The sequence below is a fragment of the Tinamus guttatus genome, unplaced genomic scaffold (assembly GCF_059628265.1).
Source record: "Tinamus guttatus ecotype Peru unplaced genomic scaffold, ASM5962826v1 Tinamus_guttatus_pri_ptg000134l, whole genome shotgun sequence".
NCBI lineage: Eukaryota > Metazoa > Chordata > Aves > Tinamiformes > Tinamidae > Tinamus > Tinamus guttatus.
Window position 1 is genome coordinate 1,706,164 of NW_028288668.1, and position 21,338 is coordinate 1,727,501.

The window sequence follows — 21,338 nt, forward strand, 5'->3', positions numbered from 1 at the left end:
ATGCAGGTGAGGAATGAACATGCTGGTAACTGTGTTTTTCTCAAGATGGAAAACGAAACCTGACTTAATAAATGGTATCTACCATCTATAATCTTCTTGCTGAGCTGTGTAGGCATCAAGGTGATTGATACAAGGGGAAGAACACTGATGTTCATAAGCAAGGCCATCCTCACCTCCTATAAAACATAAAATTGATAGGAAATAAAGCAAAATCTAGTGAAGCTTTTTTTTTTTTTTTTTTTACCTCAGGCCATGAACTTGACCATATGGCAAACAAAGTCAATGATAGTCCTTCCATTGTCCATTCTGGCATCTAAGACCTTATCATTCATTTTTCATACGAAAGAAGGAACAGCGCAATCTTCTTCACTGAGATAAAGGAGGTATTTTGCCAACAGTCACCATATTTATGTGGATCAAAACTATGCTCAGATGCATATTGTATTTATTGTCTGTTTTTAAAAAAAGTGTTGGGATAAAACAGAAAATATTCTCTATGTATGTTCTTCACCCTGTCTAAAGCTTTCTCCTTTTGCTAGGTGCACAGGAATACATCCATCACATTAAAAAACTCTGTGTCGTTACACAAGACTTTTCTTTCTGGTTGGTTTTTTTTTTTTTTCTTTGTGCATTGCAGTATCTCAGAAGATGATTTCTGCAGAGCTCTTGAGACTCCTTTAGAGCTTCTTCTACTATTTCTATGAACAGGAGTTGCTTCCATTATTTCTTCTGAACACTTCAATCAGATATTGAGTAGTTGTTAATGGCATTTGTAAGAACAGTCAGTTTTCAAAGGCATACTGTAGTACACATTTTTTGGAAAAAAATGCAGCATTATGAAACAATATTATGAATTCTAATTCTTGACCCAAGTGTGGCTGAATATCCTACTGTATGTTTTGCTGCATATATATGAGTTGCTGAAATATCACTGGACTGAAGATCTGTAGTAGTTAAAGACAATCTGTAAGGTGCTGCTATTTCTTCTGCGTTTCAATGCACATCCTAAGAGTTATAAAATGTCAGAGTTCAAAAGTTTTCAGCAATATCAAATCGTTGGGCTCAGACAAACTCCAGTCTTGTTTAAAATATTGAAAAGACACAACTCTTGCCATGAAGAAAATAAATCATAGCGATGTTACAGGTCTTCTGATACTGATCTCATCAAGTATCTTTGCTTCTGAATGTCCCTGTCTCAGTTCACATCTGTAATTTCCAGTCCATTCTCTGAGTGCATTTCCATTGGCATTGAAATATGTTTCTGTTGGATAAAAATTACATTATGTAAAAAAAAAAAAAAAAAAAGAATTCAATGATACTACAAATTCTGAATTTTGTTACAAGTGTGCTACTTATTTTGCATATCTGGGATTGTTATGCTAAATGAAATACAGATATCAGATTGGTTAGAATCTCACTCTACAAACGGCTCATAAGCTTATTTGCTTAATTGTTTTGAGCTGTAATTTTGGTCACTAGTTAAGCTCTGAAATGATAAGACTGTGTCACAGAATCACTGAATCACAAAATGGTTAAAGTTGGAAGGGACCTCTAGAGATCACCCAGTCCAATCCTCCCCCGCTCAAGCAGGGATACCTAGAGCACGTGGCACAGGGTGGCATCCAGGCGGGTTTGGAAGATCTCCAGAGAAGGAGACTCCACAACCTCTCTGGGCAGCCTGTTGCAGTGAACAATATATCCAGTTCCAGGGAGTATATTCATTTGTTGGATAAAACAAGTAATATCACCACCATGCTTCACAGTAGTCTTAACTCTTACAGTATGTCCAAAGCAAATGTCTCTGCTATTTCGGGTTTCTGAGTATCTAAGATATGATATGTTCCATATGTGTTATTCAATTTATCTTTCCTAGATTGCCATCAGCAGTCACCTCAGCCACTTCTTGTAATCATATAGGCAGCAACTGCACAGCTATGCAGAGAGCTTTCTATCAAAGATGTGTTTAGCATTTGCAATAGTTTGGGGACAGAGATGTCTGTCTTATCTGTTAGTGATGTCAAATATCTTTATTGTTGTGATTTTTGTTTGTTGTGGTTTTTGATTTATATAATGAACCAAAGAGACCCCTAAATAACAGATCATATACTTTGAGGGTGGGGGAAGATAGAGAATATATATTCGGCAGTCATGAGTTTGTCCTTACGTTCTGGCAGTCCAAATGTGATGTCCCCAATAGGTATTATTCGTTAATTTGCACACCATTACTGATGACAGTGGTGACGGGATTTAGCACAGAGAAGGTGTCAAATACAACATCTTTTCACAAAATTTGGTCAAATACTTTTGGCCTGAGGTGTCCCAGAAGTGACACTGATTCTTGGGAATAAGAGGCTTGGCTTCAATCCAGTCTGAAGGTGTTGGGCTTTTCTTTTCTGAAAAGATGACTAAAGATAAAGAGGACCATAGATCTTTCTTGGTAAACTGCCCAAAGCTTGTGCAATGAACACCAAGTGCAAGTTCAAAACACATGCCATCAATCTTGCCTTTTGCAATGCAATCATATGGCATATGCACACTATTTTTTTTCCATAAATTATCTTTTAGACTGTAGAGTAAAAGAAAACAAAACAATTTACTCCTCTCTTGTCTCACAATTACAATTGTGATTTACAAATTGAGATGGGCTGTGGTTTCTGCCATACGTTCTGTGATTACGTTTGCATATTTGCATGAAAAACAAAACAGAACATTACAAAGAATACAAGTTTTTTCCTCTGGGAGAGAAGATGGCATAACTGCTAGCACTGGCAGATGTTAGTTATATTGCTGAATGCATGACTAGAAGATGTTTACACATTGTAAACAGAATTGAGTAGGACAGCGTAGAATTCATGAAAATCCTGAAGAAATTCTTAAACAAATGTTTTGCATAGAAAGGATGGAGAAAACCCTCATAACAATTTGTTATTTCAGTAATGTCTCAAAAAAAAAAAAAGCACAATTGTTTGGATACACCTGCACCTTTTCATCATGTTCTACAAGTGAACATGGTAAGAAATAATCTTTCCATACCTCCTGGAGCACAGCACTTTGCAGAGCTTCACTAGAGCACTACAGCAAGGGATTTAGATAACTGGTGATTTTTTTTTTCTTGTAACACATATGATCATAGACAATGGAAAGAAGCACTAAAAACACAAGCTTGTAATCTACATTTACAAGCACTGTGTAATTTACACCTACATCGATAATGCAAGTATGTATTTTCCCTTTTGTCCAGTTGACTTAAGGACCAGTAAGTTACAATGAGGTAAATTAGCATGTGTACTCTTCCAAAATACCCCTCTGCATGATTTGTATTGTAGTATATGTACTGTTGTGGTAGCTTATATTTTGTGCACAGCAGATCCTCCTCTTATTTTCAATAAAAATGTGCACATGGACTTTTATTTCAAAATAGCTAATGCTGCGCACATCTCTGTGCAGACTTCCCCTTTATAGCTTGTGCACATGCCCCTACCTGCAGTGTCCCAGCACCTCACTCCTCTGCAGGGATTCATGGGGATTGCTCCTTGAAATATGGCCCAGCTGAGTGTGAATATGCTGAAACGCTTTCTCTTTGAGGTGTTCTTGAAATATTACTCTCCTGTGGATTTTCTTCCTCCTTTCTACTGAGATCATTGTCCTGTAATATCCACAGTTCTTCTGTTCTCTTTTGGCTTCAGTACAAACATTTTGTCTGCCATTTTTCCATTTTTTTTCCTTAAAAACTGGCTTGCTGCTCCAATCTAAACTTGTACCATTCTGAACTCAAAAATATTATATATGCTAATACTGTAAGAGAAAAACAAACAAACAAATATATATATATACTCTACCTGGTGGTGAGTCTCTTCTGCATCTAACCAAGTTTTGATACTATCTGCAGCCTGTGGGACAGGCACAGTTAGAGCTTCCAGACATCTGTACCTGCAAGAGAATGATACAGAAACATGACTGTCTGCAGATCATTCAGTAATACTTAACTGTAATAGTAATAGCAACATTTTGACTAAGTCAAAAACCTGTATAAAAAGAGGAAACACCAGTGCAGACTTAGCATGCTGTATGTTCTGAGTCAAAAATAGCATCTAAACAAACCAAAGAAAATGACTAAATTTAGATTGACAGAAGCAACCTAAGAGCCTTCGGAAACATTGACCTCTTTTCTACTGACTAGAAAAACAAACTTGGACGCTTTGGGAACATATCTCAATGTGTATCAAAAAAAAATGCATGATTTAGATGTCCAAATTAGTCTGCTATAATTGCTAAAACTATTCTACCCTTGTTGGTTTCATTGCAGACATTTTGCTCATTTTTTTCCCCAAATCTTTAGCAACCTGATTGTTTATTAGCTAGCAAGAGCTTTGAAGGAGTAGTATGCATATGCACACACACTTAACTTTTTAGGAGAGTGTGAGCCTGCAGTATGCTATCATTACAACCTATTGCTGTAAATTTACTTCTATATATTATAGAATCATAGAATCATTAAGATTGGAAGGGACCTTTAGAGATCTTCTAGTCCAAACCCCCTGCACATGCAAAGTCACCTAGAGCATGTTACACAGGATTGTGTCCAAGCAGGTTTTGAAGATCTCCAGAGAAGGAGACTCCACAACCTTTCTTGGCAACCTGTTCCAGTGCTCTGTCACCCTCACTGTTAAGAAATTTTTCCTTAAGTTCCTGTGGAATGTTTGGTGCTTCAGTTTGTGGCCATTTCCTCTTGTCCTATCAGTGGCTGTCACTGAAAAAAGGCCAGCACCATCCTCCTCACTCCCTCTCTTAAGGTATTTATATACACTGATCAGGTCCCGTCTCTTCTTCTCAGGCCCCCTTCCCTTTTCCAGGCTGAACAGGCCCAGCTCTCTCAGCCTTTCCTCATAGGGCAGATGTTCCAGGCTCCTGATCATCCTCATAGCCCTGCGCTGAACTTTCTCCAGTAGTTCCACGTCCGTCTTGTACTGGGAGCCCAGAACTGGACACAATACTCCAGATGCTGCCTCACCAGGGCTGAGTAGGGGACGAGGATCACCTCCCTGGATCTGCTGGAGATGCTCTTCTTAATGCACCCCAGGATCCCACTGGCCTGCTTGGCCACAAGGACACACTGCTGCCTCATGGTCAACGTGTCGTCCACCATGATACCCAGGTCCTTCTCTGTAGAGCTGCTCTCCAGAAGCTTTTTATAATTAAAAATATCATCCATAAAGTGTGATAATTAAAGAAAGAAAAACATGCCTGAAGTCAAGGCAGATATAGTATCAGAAAAGTCTTTTAAATAGTTTGTTCAAATCTAGTAGAATTCGAGTTAAAAGCAAGTGGTGTCTGTACATTTTGTACCATCACAAGGGATTATACATTGTCTTTGAATATTATGGGTTTTCCACAGGAAAAAAAAAAAAAACTAAAGCAGCTGAATTGCTCTCCTGAGACCAGAGGCACTTCTTACTATTTGATGACCACATTGTTTTGTGTTTAGATACAGATAGCTTTCAATTACATGGTTGTGATTGTTTCCCTAGGGAAAACAATTTTGTAGTTAATTAATTCATTAACTTTAGAGAGTAAAAGTTTTGAATTTACATGCTGTACCTTCCAAATATGAAGACACCTCAAGTTACCATGCTATCCTGAACATAATGCTGTTCAGTACAAAAAAAAAAACTTTCCTACAACCTGAATGGGAAAGTTATGCAGCCAAGCAGTGTTGGGTGTTGGTATGGATCACTCAGTAGCTTGCATGAAATGGTAGCAAGTGCAAGTCCTCTGATGACACAGCAGAACAAATTACTTTTCCCATTTTTTCTTTTTTTTTTTCTTTTTTTTTCTTTTTTTTTAAATTGTTTTGTGCATGCTGTGAAACTTAGAAGAAAAGAATATTGTAGATACCCATCAATTATGAAAAGAAATTGGGCTATATGGCTGAAAGAACGCATCTTTAGTATGATTGACATTGATGTCACTGAACAGAACCTACAAAGCATGGAGGAAAGTCACACTGTGTGCAAAAAGTCGCACTGAGGTACAAAATGCCATTTCTGGTGGGAGAGAGAGCAGGGAGTTTGGATGTCCTGGATGTCCTGGAACTGGGAGGGAAGCTGGGAGATGATAGTAACTGTGCTCAGCAGTAGCTTTGTCTTGTCTCTGAATCACACCTCTGTTGAAACAATAGCCATTAACACATATTTAGATGCTTCTTGCAAACAAATCTGTGTTTGACTTACTTATTAATCCATTACATGGTTTGTTTTCCTTCAGAAAAGGCAATTATTTCCTCCCCATCTCTCTTCCAGTAGAAATTTATACCACCTTCTAGAAATGTATATTACCTTCGACATGCGCATGTCAGCAAACATCCAAGGAAAACCAGGAGGCAAATCAAGGTGAGGGTAAGCAATGTGATATCCACTGTTTTTTCTTAAAAAGAAGAGGTAAGGACAATGTTAGTAATGCGGGACAGGGTTTCAGGGAACGGTAGTTCATAAATGGATGAACTCTTATTAATGACTCATAAATATTGCATAATTCCTGAACCACTTCAGATTAAAGAAGCAGTTCCCTGGCCTTTTTAGGAAAAACAGGGATTTCTGACTTCATTTCTTCTCAGACTCAGTAGATTTCTACTCTCTCAAGCCGGGCATTGCCTGTACTTTGACTAGACACTTCCATTCACCCTTGATTCCTCTAGATATGTGACTCCTCCATCTGCCTGCTGTTGACACCCATTCTCCTGTCCCAGCTGCTTCTGGATTCCTGCTGTTGCCACATCCCATCTCCAACACCATGAGCCCCTTGCAACTGCCTCCTCACCACTTCACAGCTGGAACTCATTTAAGGCAAAATGAAAATAAAAGGTTTCTGTCAAACAAAATACTCTCTTTGACCAAAGAAGCAACATTTGGTTTTCATTATATTTACCTTTTTTAACCCTGTTAGGCAAAGTCCTAAAAATGTGTGAACAAAACATTCTAAAAATATATGTTTTTACTCTTCAACAGATATAACTACTCCGTGCCTTCCATTCTTTCCGCCACATCAAAAATAACAAAGTCATTGGTTGACCCAAAACCTTATTTCTTGTCAAATTTATTTTTTGTTTAATATCCAGCTTCAGAATCAAAAGTAGGATTTGGATTTCTTTGAGCTAAGCACTTTGAAGAAAAGCAGGCAGGAACAGCTCTTAAAATGTTAACAACGTTAGGCCAGTTAAACTATGGTTTTAGGATCAATCTAGATCAAATTCAAAGAAAAAAAGAGTTGAATAACAATTTCTAGTTTTAACCAGTAGTTTAAACCAATGGTATTATAAATTTACACAAAGCTCATATTAAACCAGAAAAAAAATCACAAACTTCGGGGCAAAACTACCTCTAAGAATAACCTTAATGTTTTACTACAATACAAAACTACTCTTTATTTGTTTAGAGATGAGAGGGGATTTTATTTGCCTTGTCCTCTTTTGAGATGAGTGTTCAAAAAATATGTCCTGAATGATCTCTGGGCAGTGTTTGAGGTGTTTGTTCTGCTTTGTTATGCTAGCCATGTGTCACGTACACACTCCAGAAAAGAGGAAACGGTGGTCCTTCAGTCAGCCAAACCATGGGGGCATTTGGTTCTCTCATTTTCTTACCTCATGAATTTTGGAAAATAGGGGGAAAAGAGCGACCTGTATTCCTTTGAACAGAACATTTTATGATTTTTTTCTTTCAAATGCAATGTTTCACTTTAGCCACCAAAAAAAAAGTTTGGATACCAAAATAAGTGTCTTGGCTTGCCAAAATGCAGAGCACCTCTAAATTTCTACTACCTTCAAAGTGTTCTATGAATGCTCAGGAGCTCTAAGAATCAGATTAATTATTTCAAGTTTCTATATATAAGTAAAACTTATAAACATTTCTTAATAGAGTTTCCATGCTGAAAAAATCAGTTCAGTTTAGTTTGAATGTTTTCAAGGGCATATATTAATTCCAATGGAAAATGAATCTATTTCCCACGGGAAAATTAACAAATTCTTTTCAAATCAAAGGAACACTTCGGAATAAATATTTTAGTTTTGCTTTGAATTATGTTACTTCATTTTGATGTTTCAGCTTTCTTAAATTGAAGGTGAAATGTCTCTTAAAAAACGCATGTTTAAAGAAATGCAACATCTTTTCCAGATGAAACACTGGAATGTCCCGTAGAAGCAAACAAACAGCAGGTCACTTCATGCTGTTTTATAATTTCCAGCAGAAAAAAAACAACACATTTAAAAATAAAAATCCTAAATGGATATTTTCCATCCAGGTTACTCCAGGAAATCCACTGTGTCTATGAAAATAGGTATGTGGTTTGCATTAGTTAACATGAATGATACTGCTGATAATAACTTCTTAAAATCTAGGCAGTATTAAAATGTACTTTGTAATGTCCAGTTATACATGTTCATAAGTAGAAGCAGCCCAAATCAAAATGCCCCCAAAGCCCAAAGGAGTGTGGAGCTTTCTCTGGGCATCAAAGGAGATGTTTAAGCAGGATTGCCTCAGCCTGTGAGCCCTCAGTGTAATATAGTTCATAGATTTGTATTACAAAAGTCACTGATCCTCTCTAAGTACAGGAAGGAAAAAGGAAATTGCCTGTATTACATGAACTCGGGTATATGTGCAGAATGCTCCAGAGGTAAATCAACGCACTACGCTGAACACATGGAGCTGTTATAGTTTATAGGCAATGGCGGTGCAGTCCGTTTTAAGCTTTGGTGGTGTGAAGGAAACGAGCTGTGATTGTTAAGCCTCAACAGCAGCTGTAGAGGAAGTTGGGAAGGCAGCGGCGTCGAAAACAGTTGAAGGGCAGCTGCAGCTGCCAAAAGCAGGGTTGGCCGCCTGAGTCAGGATGGGTGGCGAATCAGCTCCATTTACTTCTTCTTTCTCTTGTGACATGTTGGCAGGCAGTGAGTAAACCTTCTCCTGCTATAAAAAGCACTATTTTTCCCTCCTTCTCTTGCATATGCAGTGGTCAGAGGCATTCAACCTACCACTAGGCAATGGGCAGACCTTTCTGCTGGCTGTGCCACCCTACTAGCTTCCCTCTGTCTTCAGGGGGAAGAAAGAATCATCTCCAAAGGTAAATTCAAAGCTTTGATGGGCTGAAATGTGCTCTCTTTCCTTCAACACAGGGATGGAGCACCTAGGTTTCTTTCTCCCAAACCTAATGAAATGCTTCCAGTTAGGTTGAATGAATCTGGACCAAAAGAGGTAGTAGGTGGAAACTGCCAACAGAAAAGTGAGATGTGGTGATTCATCTGAGAGGGTGGATGACTCCTATAAACCCGGTAACTGAATTTTAGCTCAATAAATTGCAAAAATAGCAATGTCTTGTCTCATATTTCTGGTATCTGCAGATAAAAATGTCACTGAAGCTGCACAGATCAGAAAGATACATGCCAAAATACATAGTCTGTTGCATAAAATGTATATTAACCTGGTTTTGTTGTATTAACAACAGTATTGTACAGTTCTGTGTGTTGACTAACAGAAACGGTCTATGCACCAGTTTTTCTGCATAAATATGTGGTGTTACTCATTCCATTAGTTTACTTCCCCTTTGCCCAACCTGACATATGAGGTTTCATGTGGAGGTGGTTTTCTTATCATGGAAAACACAGGAGCTCTCCTTGTTAGAGTATGAATGTTAAAAAATAGTTTTAGGATGTGGGGAAAAAAAAAAAAAGTATTATGGTGCTTCTGTTTAGTTGGTGCTAAAATAGATTGTGGGGGGCAAATACACATTTATAAAAATGACAGCTAAAGTGCTTCCTGGCTCTGTGAGATAAGAAATTGTCTTGGTGATACAGTATGAGGCCTAAAACTTAGTCCTTAACTTAGTCCTTAAAGATTATGTGATGCATATGGTGTTATTGTGTTTTCTGAGGGTTAGTAACTCCAATTCAAAGCAGTTGTAAATTGACTGTTTGGCTGTCCATTGCAAAGCAGACAGGAGGGACTAGTGACTCATACATGATTTTAAGCTGCTGACAAATTTTGTTTTCTAAAGGCTGTCAGGATTCAGGTGAAATTTACCTCAGGGCCACAGCCCTGTGCAAAACTGCCCAGGTGCAAAACTGCTGTAGATAAATGAAATACAGCTCATTAAATCAAGGACAGCCTTTGTCTACAGAGCCTAGAGCTGTTAGGGTCTGGTACATGGCACGGGCAGAGGTCCTGCCATGGTAAAATACACAGCAAGGAGAAGAAAAGGATTAGAAATAAATATACTAAATCAAAACAAAATATATAATTCTAAGAGTTACAAATAGTAAACACATGATAACTTACCATCATCAATAAACACTGGTTCACTCCATTCACTCCAAATCTTGTTTGTTATGCATTTTTCTTTCTTTGCCCTCACTTGTGCTGCACATTTGTATGGAGGTTTATGGAATGGATACTCATATTTCTCTTCAGATACATTTACAGGCTAGCAAGATACATTTAGGTGATTTTACATTGCAATTCAGACACATATAAATCTAGTGATTTCATTTACCATTGTTTGTATCTCAAATCCAGCAAAAATATTTTCAGAATTAGTGTTTATGTCCAGACACAATCTGATTTCTACCTGACATGTTCTAAAAGTATGGTGTGAAAATAAAGAATAGACCAGAATTGAGAAGATGGAAGAAGGTATCAGCTATAATAGAATATTAAGAACCTGAAAGCACTGATTCCTCTTTCATTTTATATCACACTGAATGTATGGTGAACACAGTAATTATGAAATCAAGTTTTGAGGGTTTTGGTTTAGAAGGTGTGTTGTACCTGGCCTTCTGTCAGAATAAAAGTTGTTGTTTTTTTCAGCTACTAATCACCATTAGCTACTAATGGTATTTAATGCCTATCTTGCAATAACTTAAATTGTGCTTATAAATCAAAGCATATCATTTTAAAAAATAAAGCCCAGACCAGGACTGTCATAGTTAATATCAGGGATTTTTACACCTTTGGCCACTTTGGAAAACTGAAGTGATTATTGCAAATAAATAATGCTAAGAGTTTAAGAAGGAGAAAAAAAAAAGAATGGAAGACTACTGCTCATAAAAATTATCAATAATTTTAAGAAGTTGTGAGGGAGTAGATTTATACATCTATGACAGAGAGGGGCCCAGAATTTTTGCATCTTATGTCTGTGCGTCTTTGATGACAGGGAAGCATGATGAGATACTACTACATCACACATTTAAGAAGAGGCCACCTCCTGTTCCCCTAGCACTTACACACAGTCTAGTTTGGATTTGACCACAGTGTGGTTTTGACTTTGCTTACTGTGCTATTTGTCTCTCCTCCTTCAAATCCTTTGAGACTTTTCTTCCAGACTTGGTGTCAGAAACAGATCCAAAAGTTCATATATTAAGTTTTTTCAAAGTAAGTAAAAAGGTGGGATATGAGGACTTTGAAAAGCACATTACAAGTAACTAGAGGGTTAAATGCTAACTAAGCTCTGTGCCAGAAAAATCTCTCACTAAGGAACAAACGATTAGCTTAAGTCATCATAAGAAATTACCAAAGCACAGACTGAAAAATTACATAGGTCATCTTCTGGCAATAACGATATGCGTGTACCCTAAGTGATATCTCCCTAGACCATTCTTGAAGGGTGCTTGTTTGATCTCCTCTGATTCTTTATATATAGCCACCCTAGGATTCCTAAGGGGCCAGTTCCTTTGTTAAACTTTCCCTGGAATTAGAATACTTTTCACAATTTGTGAAATCACTCGCTTTTTATCCTACTCATAAATTGACATGGATAAATATAATACCAATGGTCTTCTCAATATTCTTTTATACATGAGAAGGGATTAATACAAGTTATTTATATTTTTCTGTAGACTATTTTCTTCTGTCTTTCTTTCTTAGACCATATTTTCAAAATTTCTGGTCATTCTGAGAACTCTTTCTGGTATTTTCTCAACTTCCTTGCAATATGTTTGTATTTCCTAAGGGGTGGTACAAAAGCAAAATTTGGAACTTCAGATGGAGCTCAGTACCAGGAAAACTAAATTAGTCACAACTTACGTCTTAAATGTGCATGCACTTGAATAACATTTGACATTTTTTGAATGACATTTTTTGAATAACATTTGAGGTTTGTGTAATAGCATGGAATTATTGACTCATTTTGTGGCTCAATATAATCCACAGTTTTTTGTTGTTGTTCTTCTTCTTCTTCTTCTGCATTGCTGCCTACATATTAATTCCTTATTTTGTGTTTACACATTTGACCTGTACTTTCTAATTTAAGGATTTTACTTATTACTGAATTTTGACTTGTTAATTTCAGACTTATCAAATAGCCTGAATTTTCATTGTTTCCCACTATACTCGCCAACTCTTTCTAGCTTCCTGTGATGTATAGGCTTTACTTTCTCGCTTTTTATCTGATCAGTTCATATCACGGTATTATTATTTATACATGTAAATGTTCAGCATCTCTTCTGACCTTCAGAATAAATAAATATTAACCTTGCATATTTTTATCATTCCCTTTTTTACCTGTTCTTAAACAAGTATCTACAAGCCTGCATATGGATACTCAGTCAAGGAAGAAGGGAAGGCAATAGGAAGCTGGAAACATGGGCTGTGATGGCTGCGTGGACGCTGCAGGCTGAAGAGTGAAGTGCCCACTTTATTCATGGCTACTGGTGATTAGAAACTTTGGGAAATGGACTGAGACAACCTCTGAGATGTCTCAGGATGGGGTTTTGAATTAGACTTAGTTAAGGAGTTTATAACTAGTTGAAGACATGACCTAGAAGAAAGCTACCTGTCTTCCTTCTGGGAAAGCCCAAAGGGCTGAGAAGCTTGGCACATCCACAGAGAGACCTAAACTCCTTTTCCACATGCAGGGGAAGCATGAGCCAAAGCTTCTCTGGAATCTGCCTGGTAGTATTAATTTTGCACTGTCTCTGAATTAATAAACTCTTTTGTGGTTTATCAGTTATGGGTGGGGTTATCAGACATGACCAGTAATGTGTCTATCTCATTGCATTTCTGGTTCCTAATCTGTCTAAGAAAGAGTGGTACATTATCGACCTAGTCATACATTTTCACACACTCTAATTTCCTGTTAGGCTTTTGCAGTCAGTTTAGAAAAGTCTCTTATTGTTAGAGTATTATGAAGTGTTAGCTAAGATTTAATTTCTTAGAAGAAAAAAGAAAGAAAAAAAAAGAAAAAAATTAAAGGTTAAAGGAAACATTGAATGATAGCATCAACCATCCTGAAATTTCCTATTCATAGGAACATCTGAATTTCGTAACTATCATAGTCTGAACTAAGTGCCTCTCTTTCTGTTCTGAATGTTGAGAAATACAAATATACCTGCCAAATGAAAAATAAAAATTTTTCAACTGTTAGTGCCAGGAAATTTAAATGGAAATGAACTGAATGCTGCTTTGCTGTATAACACAAATTAGAACACTCTATACACACTATTTTTTTTTCTGTTAAAACTAAGTGGAACTTCTTTTACAGTATTAATATTTTTCAAATATATACAAGATATGCAAACAGCAAAATTGATTTCTTTCACTGAAAATATTTAGAACAAACAACATTGACATGTAAATTATGAGTATAATCCTGCAAGGATACATGCATATATTTCACATGAATTATTCACTGAATACAACATGAATTAAATACAAGAGAAAACTCCACAAGGCTGAAACCTAATTAAAAATTTCAGGAACAAATTATAATTGCAACTCAATTTATCAAATATGTTTGAGTTTTGAGTACTACATTGAGAGCATAATTCCACTCTGATGGGATGATTTTTTTTAATTGATACGATATTTTTAAGATTAATTAATTTCTTGTAAAATGCATCATTATGAAGCAAGACTTCAAATCAAGGGGTCACCAAGCACATGTTTAAGTTTCTCTCTAGAAAGTGAAGTACTTGAAAATATCTATGAGCATTTTTCTAGCAGAGATGCTTTTGATGCGTTATCTGAAGATTCAGGGGCAACATCAAGAAGGCAGAGGTACTATCCAGGCAGAAACAGAATTCAAAATTCTCAGTATATGATAGAATCTTATTTACACTCTTCTTTAAAAAAGGCATTTTGTAAAACCATTCTCCACTCTTTACCTCTAGTGTCCTTTGTTTTGAAGCAAATCGTGACTTTGATCCAAAATTTTCAGTTGACTCACTAAGAACATGTTAGTGAAAATTCACAAAGAATAGTCATGTATTTTGAGTAACACTTCATAATATCAGGTAAATAATACAGCTGTGATAGTGATTAAAATGTTTAACATCCTTCAGATACAAGAAAGAGAGCTAGTGATGGAGAGTAAAATTATGAACTATTTTTTTTTTGTCTTAGAAAATAAACTGTAGATTAAACAGTATTACTGTCTGATTGATCCATATCATCTAACTTCCTGCAAACCTGTGGTAATATTTTAAAAATGTAACTGCAGCTGTGCTGCTTTTTTTTCTATTAAAGACTATCAAATTTGGCAGTCATATCCTTGAATAGAAATTAATTAGTAGTGGTTAACATTTTTCATAATATACGTTTTTCAAATACATATTTCATAATATATTTTTTAGGCTGAAAATAGCCCTTCTGAATAAAAGCTTCCCATCATTTCTTCTTTTTCTCAGTTTTCACAAATAGTTGCCTTAGAATTTTCGTCTTAAAAATAATATTATTATACTGGCTATTTTATAGATATGTATTTTTCAATAAACAAACAAAATATCAATAGCCTATGTGAAATTAAAGTACAATTCAAATTCAGCAAGAAAAAGCAAAACAATCAGTCCACTTCAATGCCAAAATGAATCCATAAACTTCATAAAGTGACTCAGTATCTCTTTTTTTTTACCAGAAAGAAAAAAAAAAAAAAAAAGATTGGATTATTCACGAAAGACATTTAGCTTTCTTAGAATTTTGATTCTGTTTTGATCCTGTTAAATTCAAGAGGTGCCTAGTTGTTATGGAAGTTACATTAGGCAAATTAGTTGTGTTACAGCAGCATTGTTTACCTTGCGATCTGTAATTTTCACTTGATACATAAAGCACCTGTTTCTTGCAGAACCAATAGTAGGCGGGGGGTTCCAGTGAATTTTAATACTTCTGTTTTCAAGAAAAATTGAGACGTTGACCGGGGGATTCAGTTTCTCTGAAAATGAGCACAAGATTCTGTACCTCATGCGGTTACGCAGGTTTACGCTCATGCAAACCAAGCAATGTGTCAATCCTTAAAATACACAGCTGACTACTCTGGAGTTTATGATACCACAAAAAAGGGGTTTGTCATACCTCAAAAAGGCGCACTCCGATGTTTTCTTTAAAAATGCTGCTCACAAAGTGGCTCAAGAGTGCCTCAAGAGAGGATTTTTTTTTTCTCTCATGGGCATTTCCAGGGGCAGGACAAATGTGCCCTCCAAGCAGGACTATTTCCATGGTGTCTTGTGGTGTGCCTGGACGATGCTAGTCATACTAGCTAGTCATGTGGGGGTGGGAGGGCTGCGCTCTGAAACCTCCTTATAACCTCTGGTCCTGCTCTATTTCTGAAGCTGGCTATGTGTAGGTAGAATTATGATCCATGCAGGCACGCGTGTGATCTGTGTAGAGCTACTTTGCCACACTACTGACAACACATATAGCATATTGGCCGTGCTGCTGTTAGACAGTGGCAGCTTTGCAGTCCAACATACACACACATCCCCAGCAGCCTCAACCTCTGCTTGATCCAGAGCAGTTATAGTTCTCCCTAGCTTTAGCCACAATGCTGACAAGACCATGCGGATGATCCTATGCAGCAGCCCCATTCCCAGGCTTGTCCCTCATTTATCACTAATAGGAGACAGTGGCTGCTGAGCCACCATGCCAGCTCGTCACCCAGAGCTCACTTCTCACCAAAGAAAGCAGCTTCACATCAAAAAATCTTCCCCTGTCCCTTCTCTTACATAGTTTCCTGGCAGTAGCTCCTTGGTTAACTGTGTGGTTAGTATCAAGGGGCTGCAGGAACAAAAAATTGCACTGGTGTAAAAGCGGAACTGTCACAGCGTGTTGCAAGTGCTGGTCTGACCTTCAGGGCTTATGGGTGGATTTGCAAGTTTATGCCTCTGATTGCACTGGGATAATCAAGCAAAGTCATATTCCTAATATTTTTCCCAAATCTGGCTTTGGAATTTGTCAGGAAGAAAAGCATTTTCTGCTATGCTTCACAAACTGTCTGATTGCACTAGATTTAACAGCATTAACATGGACAGACCTGGAAAGTTCAGAATTTTCAGGAACTCTTTTCTCTTTTCTTAAAGGAAAAAAAAAAAGGCAGCAGAACAGTCCCATGGTCCATGGTGCTGTGAATAGTATGCCCATTGCTCAGTTAATTCTGGAAAAGGTTGCCTATCCTAAATAACAACACAAATAAAGTCTCTTATTAAACACTTGAATCAGACCAAAGTCTGATTACAGCCTTTTAGGTACTTGTTGGATTTCTGGTGAACACCCTTGCATTTTCAGTAGACTATCTGGAAAAGTCAGGTATTATCCTCTTCCATATCCCTTATCACTCAGTAAGGTCTGACTGAAATCTTTGGATATGTTTGTAGATCTGTAGCACACTGCTGTGACTACAGCTTGTGTAGATAAACTAGTGAATTCTGTTATGAGGATAGAATATGTAATAGTTTAACGTAGAAAGATTTAACATAACATTAAAAGACAGCAATAGCCTCATGAACTTAAACTCAGGTTGAAGAATCCACTCAGCATAAAATATTTGGATTCTGTTTCCTGTTTTCCTGTTTCCTGTTCCTACACGTACCCTGCTCTCAATATCCAAGTTAGTTAGTATAAACCAAACTCTGAATCTGTGTCCATGCCTGGTGCTGTAACCTTGAAAAAAGGTAATTCCTCAGTTCTCACTGAGGAATTACTGAAGGAATAGCGCTTCTTGCAAGTCTTTTTTGGTATATGAAGTTTGCTACACATGTTTAAGAAATATCTTTATTTCTTCTGTAAGTGAGTGAATGAGCACTCATTACAGATGAATGATTTTCTTTTGGAACAAGATATGCTTAAGTGATGTAAGGAACAGCAAAAAGTCCTGTCTCCACCACTATCCTGCAGACATGAAGTGTGAGTAGTGTGGGGAGGAAAGGAGTACAGGATTGGAAAAAAGGGACATTTCAGTTGAAGACTGACTTTATCTCCTGATTATAGTCAAGAAAGTTTCCAATTGCTCCCTAGCAGGGTTATTGTTAGGACATTGATGTTAGGAGTGTGCAGAAAACCTGAAGCATCTCAAGGTATTAGTGTGTTTCTGTGAAGCAAAGACATGCAGTTGGAGTTCTCCAAAAAAGTCCTCCCAGAAGAGGCAGAAGCTCATCACAAGTCAGTGGAGCAAAGCTGGTTAAGTTTGGGCCCTATGTGATTGCAAGGTGGTACCAGAGAGAAAAGAGAGAAAGGAGAGAGGACAACTGGCAGCATTGCTAGTCCATGTGGCAGTTGTGTTTGTTCTTTGTTTCTATCGGCACTTGCTATAGGACCCTGTTTCTTTCTACAGGTGTGACGCAATGAGGTTTCCTTTTTCACTTTTCCTTTTCCTGATCGTCATTGAAAAGTCTCCTCCCTTTTGAGTACAGATCCCTTGTTCTGTTCCAAAAACTTAGCAAAAGCATTTCTCTCTGTGCTTCCTTGGCCTCCTCCTCTGCCTCTCCCTGAAACTCACCAAGCTTGATAGGGATCAAAATCTGTCTTTGAGGGCTCTGGCCATAAGGAAAGCAAGCAGTAGCTTCATTGCCCAGTTTCTGCAGTAGCAAAGACATATTTTTCACCCTAAACTTCTGATATACTGTTCCTAGAGCATCTTGGTTTTTTTGTGAGTATGCCAAGGGTAGAAAGCTGCTTTTTTTTTGTCCCTTTTGTCACCTATTGTCTGAAGATATAAAATCAGAGACTTTTTTAGCCCAAAATACTTGAGTTACTTTGGGACTCTGTATAATGCAGACTATATATCTCAGTCCTATTTTTTCAGACAGTACTCCTTGTTACTGAATGAAATTGTTTCAGGGCATGGCAACTCACAGCGTAAGGGGCAGGATGGATAAAATCCAGCCAGAGAGCCTGGATAAGAATGAGAGCCTTGATGAGAGCCTGGATAAGAACAAACTTTTCTGATGTGCATGAGGTAGAGGCCATAGTTATCATTTCGGTGAGGAGAATACAGTCCTGGCTTGCAATGTTAGAGGCTTCCAAGATCATTACACTACTTGTAGCATGAAAAATGCCCCCTGCAGGCATGCCCAGATTTATGTGTACACTAACAAAGTTTTGTAATGGATCTTAGGAGTAAAAAAAACTAACAGGTCTGTGCCTGTCAGTTGAGTCGTAGGATGAATCAGCTTTTCAATTTACTAATCCATGTAATGTCTGCGGGAGTATTAAAAATCTTTTAGCTCAGTGTAAGAATTATAGTGAAATAGAGTTCTTTAACCAAAGAGTTAAAGCAATTTACTGTTTGGCCAATGCCTTGTAGCAGAAGTGTACAGCTCTCATCTCTGTATCACTTTTCAAATTTAGAATGAGAGTCTGACCTGGCACTCAAAAAGAAGGGAGAACTGAAGGTTGAATCATCTGTGATTGGAGCGCACCGGTGCTGACAATGAAATGGAAAAGACAGAAAAACAAACTTATCTGCTCATTCAAAATAACAAAAAAAAAGTTATAAGCAAAAATAGGCAATACTTACCTATTGTCTGAGGTGTAAAGGTTTTGTAATAAGACTGTCTTCTTGAATCATTTTTCAGATCTCTTACAGATATGTTTAAACTGATTTTTCTTGATGATTGGAAATATATTTCTTTCATGTGGCATCCAGTATTCTTCTTCCTTGCATTTTGTATATATTCCTGACATTCAAAATCTTTTCTTACATGTCTGTGGGAAAGAAATAAGAGTCTTGTAAATCTAAGACTTAGATACAAACTAACATGATTTCATACTTATTTTGTGCAAGATCCTTACCTGAACGAAAAAAACACTTGCAGATCTTTAGGAGCCTCTGCTTTAATATGCCAAGTGCAATTGAAAAAAGAAATGTTGTATATGATGCATGAAAGATTCTGAACATAAACTGCAACAAAAAAATATGGGAGAGGGAAGGAAAATGTTGTTTATTTTACATTTATTTTTCCAATAGTGAAGTGATAAATGCCAGTACAAATCCTTTAGATATCATTATTTCTAGAAGAGCACTTAAGTAGTGTGTTTGAAATCCTTTTAGCTTTTTGGACAGTGACAACTGAGAAGTACTTCTGTACCAAAAGTCTTACTGACCTCTTGCAGAAAATAAAACAAAAAAGTCTGGAGTAGTAGCTCAAGGTCTCCACCCCTTTTAAGACATCCTGCACCTTTATGACACAGAAGACAATGTTCATGAGACACCAGTTGCTATGGAGAGTGGTTGGGTCATTCTGCTGTCTCAGTGAAGCTAGAGATTTCTGAATCTGAGTAAGTCTAATAAAATTTCTGTAATGTTTCCACATCCTTTCGTATTGATATTCTAAGATGCCATCTGTCATCTTTTTAATAAATGCGTACCAAAAAATGGCATAAGTGAACGATCAGCTTTTAGAAATGATGGTGAACATTATAGTGAATGCTTGATGTCTTAACAGTAGGCAGAAAATAGCTGACCTGGAGGTGCCTTGTAAGTATATTCAGTCCAGCTACTCTCCTTAATTAGGTCTCCTGTTCCTTTTTTAAAAAGTTGTGTTTTAACTTTGGCTCTAAAACCAGAATGTAAGCCAAGATGTATTATCTTTTCCTTCTCCTGCAGTCTTTCCTAAAAGGAGGAAGAAAGAGTTGCATGTAGATAGCACTAGGCATTAAAAGAGAAATATACAAATACATCTATCAAATGAAGTAATATATGATTTCATTTTAAACTATGTGCAACCATTGTAAAGGAAACTTACTTTCCTTTCTTGAGCAGAATTGAAGAATTTATAACTCAAAACATACTTCACATTGTACATGTCCATTTCTTCTTCTGTGAGGTTATTGTTCCAGGACAGAGTGACTTTAGACTCATGCTTAGCAATGCGCAGATCATTGTGTAACCCAAGTCCATCTGCAAATATAGTGACATACACAGAAGAAAACAGACCCCACGCTGCATATCGAGTTGTGGAGTTGCTTCTCAGTAATGCCTGCATACCAAGGAGCTCCCCAGCAGCTTTGTTATTGCACAAAGTAGGTGGTTGCTGAGCTCTGCTGAGTATCTGCCTCTGTTCAATATCTGCTATGAGCAGTGAGATTCATGTCACCAATCTGCAGCTCCCCAAATGTTAAATGATTCACTTTTATCTACCTTGGACACCTCTCCCAGTGCAAGTCTCTATGTCTTTCCATTGACTTTAAAACACATTTACAGTCCTAAAGACAAGCTTTCATTACACATGAGAGATGGCTAGCATACAATAAATTCTGACAATTTTTTACTTACCCACTACATTTGGTTGGCTGCTTGCCAGGCTAGCGGAAAACAATATTTTGCACTGGAAAAGACTTAGTATCAGCATAACAGGAACGATTGTCATATATGCCATAGCAAGTGCTTTGGGCTTCAGATCAGCAGAAACTGAGACTCTATTTCCAAGTTTAGCTGAAAAAGCCTTTAGAACATGATGTGTTCATTTTGCATCTGTGAAATAATATGAGACAGACACACAGCCACTTAAGTGATATCAAATACGATAAGTAAATACGAAATAACATACAGCCTTGCTGATCAGTGTCTTCTCCCCAGGATGTTTATATTTAAATCAAGTTTAAGACTATTTGCTAGGGCTAAAAGGTGCCCTGCTGAGTTGATCTTGGATAATAAGACTCCTCAGGTCACAAGGTAAGACTACATAAATTACACTACTGATACAGAAAGCAATTTGAATGGAAATATGTGATCTAACTTTGGACAAACATACAAATAGTATCTGTATCTGCAAGAGTTATCAGATCTGCACTGAGAGTAAGATCAACAGGTACTTCTAGGTTGTGAGAAGTGTTATCCATTTTATTCATTTTAGATATCTACGTTAGGAGGATATGAACTGCTAATATCTGAAGACTGCAGATGGATGTTGCCATTTGCAGAAGTCGATGTCAGCATCAGTATTTCATGTATTTGCTAACTTGGGAACATGCTGAGCAAATAGATTGCACATTTGCCAAAGCTGGTTATTAGAAAGACATATATATTTGTGATCCTCTGATGGCTGAGTATTCAGAGATAGATATCTTGACATGAGACAACCTCTGACACTG

The 21,338-nt window shown here is 37.2% G+C and overlaps 1 protein-coding gene across 1 annotated transcript; it reads right to left on the minus strand.

The window, feature by feature from the left end:
• Positions 1 to 1,189: 1,189 nt before the first annotated feature.
• Positions 1,190 to 20,654, minus strand: LOC104570671 (interleukin-5 receptor subunit alpha-like). The gene is made up of 10 exons (XM_088521841.1): positions 20,521 to 20,654; positions 19,991 to 20,145; positions 19,710 to 19,857; positions 19,038 to 19,146; positions 18,763 to 18,950; positions 15,047 to 15,183; positions 10,320 to 10,464; positions 6,336 to 6,423; positions 3,840 to 3,930; positions 1,190 to 1,261 (listed from the first exon to the last, which is right to left on the minus strand). Exons 1-10 carry the CDS (start codon positions 20,621 to 20,623, stop codon positions 1,196 to 1,198), a joined length of 1,230 nt encoding a protein of 409 aa, XP_088377967.1. The 5' UTR covers positions 20,624 to 20,654; the 3' UTR covers positions 1,190 to 1,195.
• Between the last annotated feature and the right edge of the window lie 684 nt (positions 20,655 to 21,338).

Coding starts and splice junctions, on each gene's coding strand:
- LOC104570671 (XM_088521841.1), bottom strand. CDS start 20,623: ATGGCATATATGACAATCGTTCCTGTTATGCTGATACTAAGTCTTTTC. Junction 15,184..18,762: donor CTTTACACCTCAGACAATAG/GTAAGTATTGCC, acceptor GCTCATTTTCAG/AGAAACTGAATCCCCCGGTC. Junction 3,931..6,335: donor CTGACATGCGCATGTCGAAG/GTAATATACATT, acceptor ATTCTCTTGCAG/GTACAGATGTCTGGAAGCTC.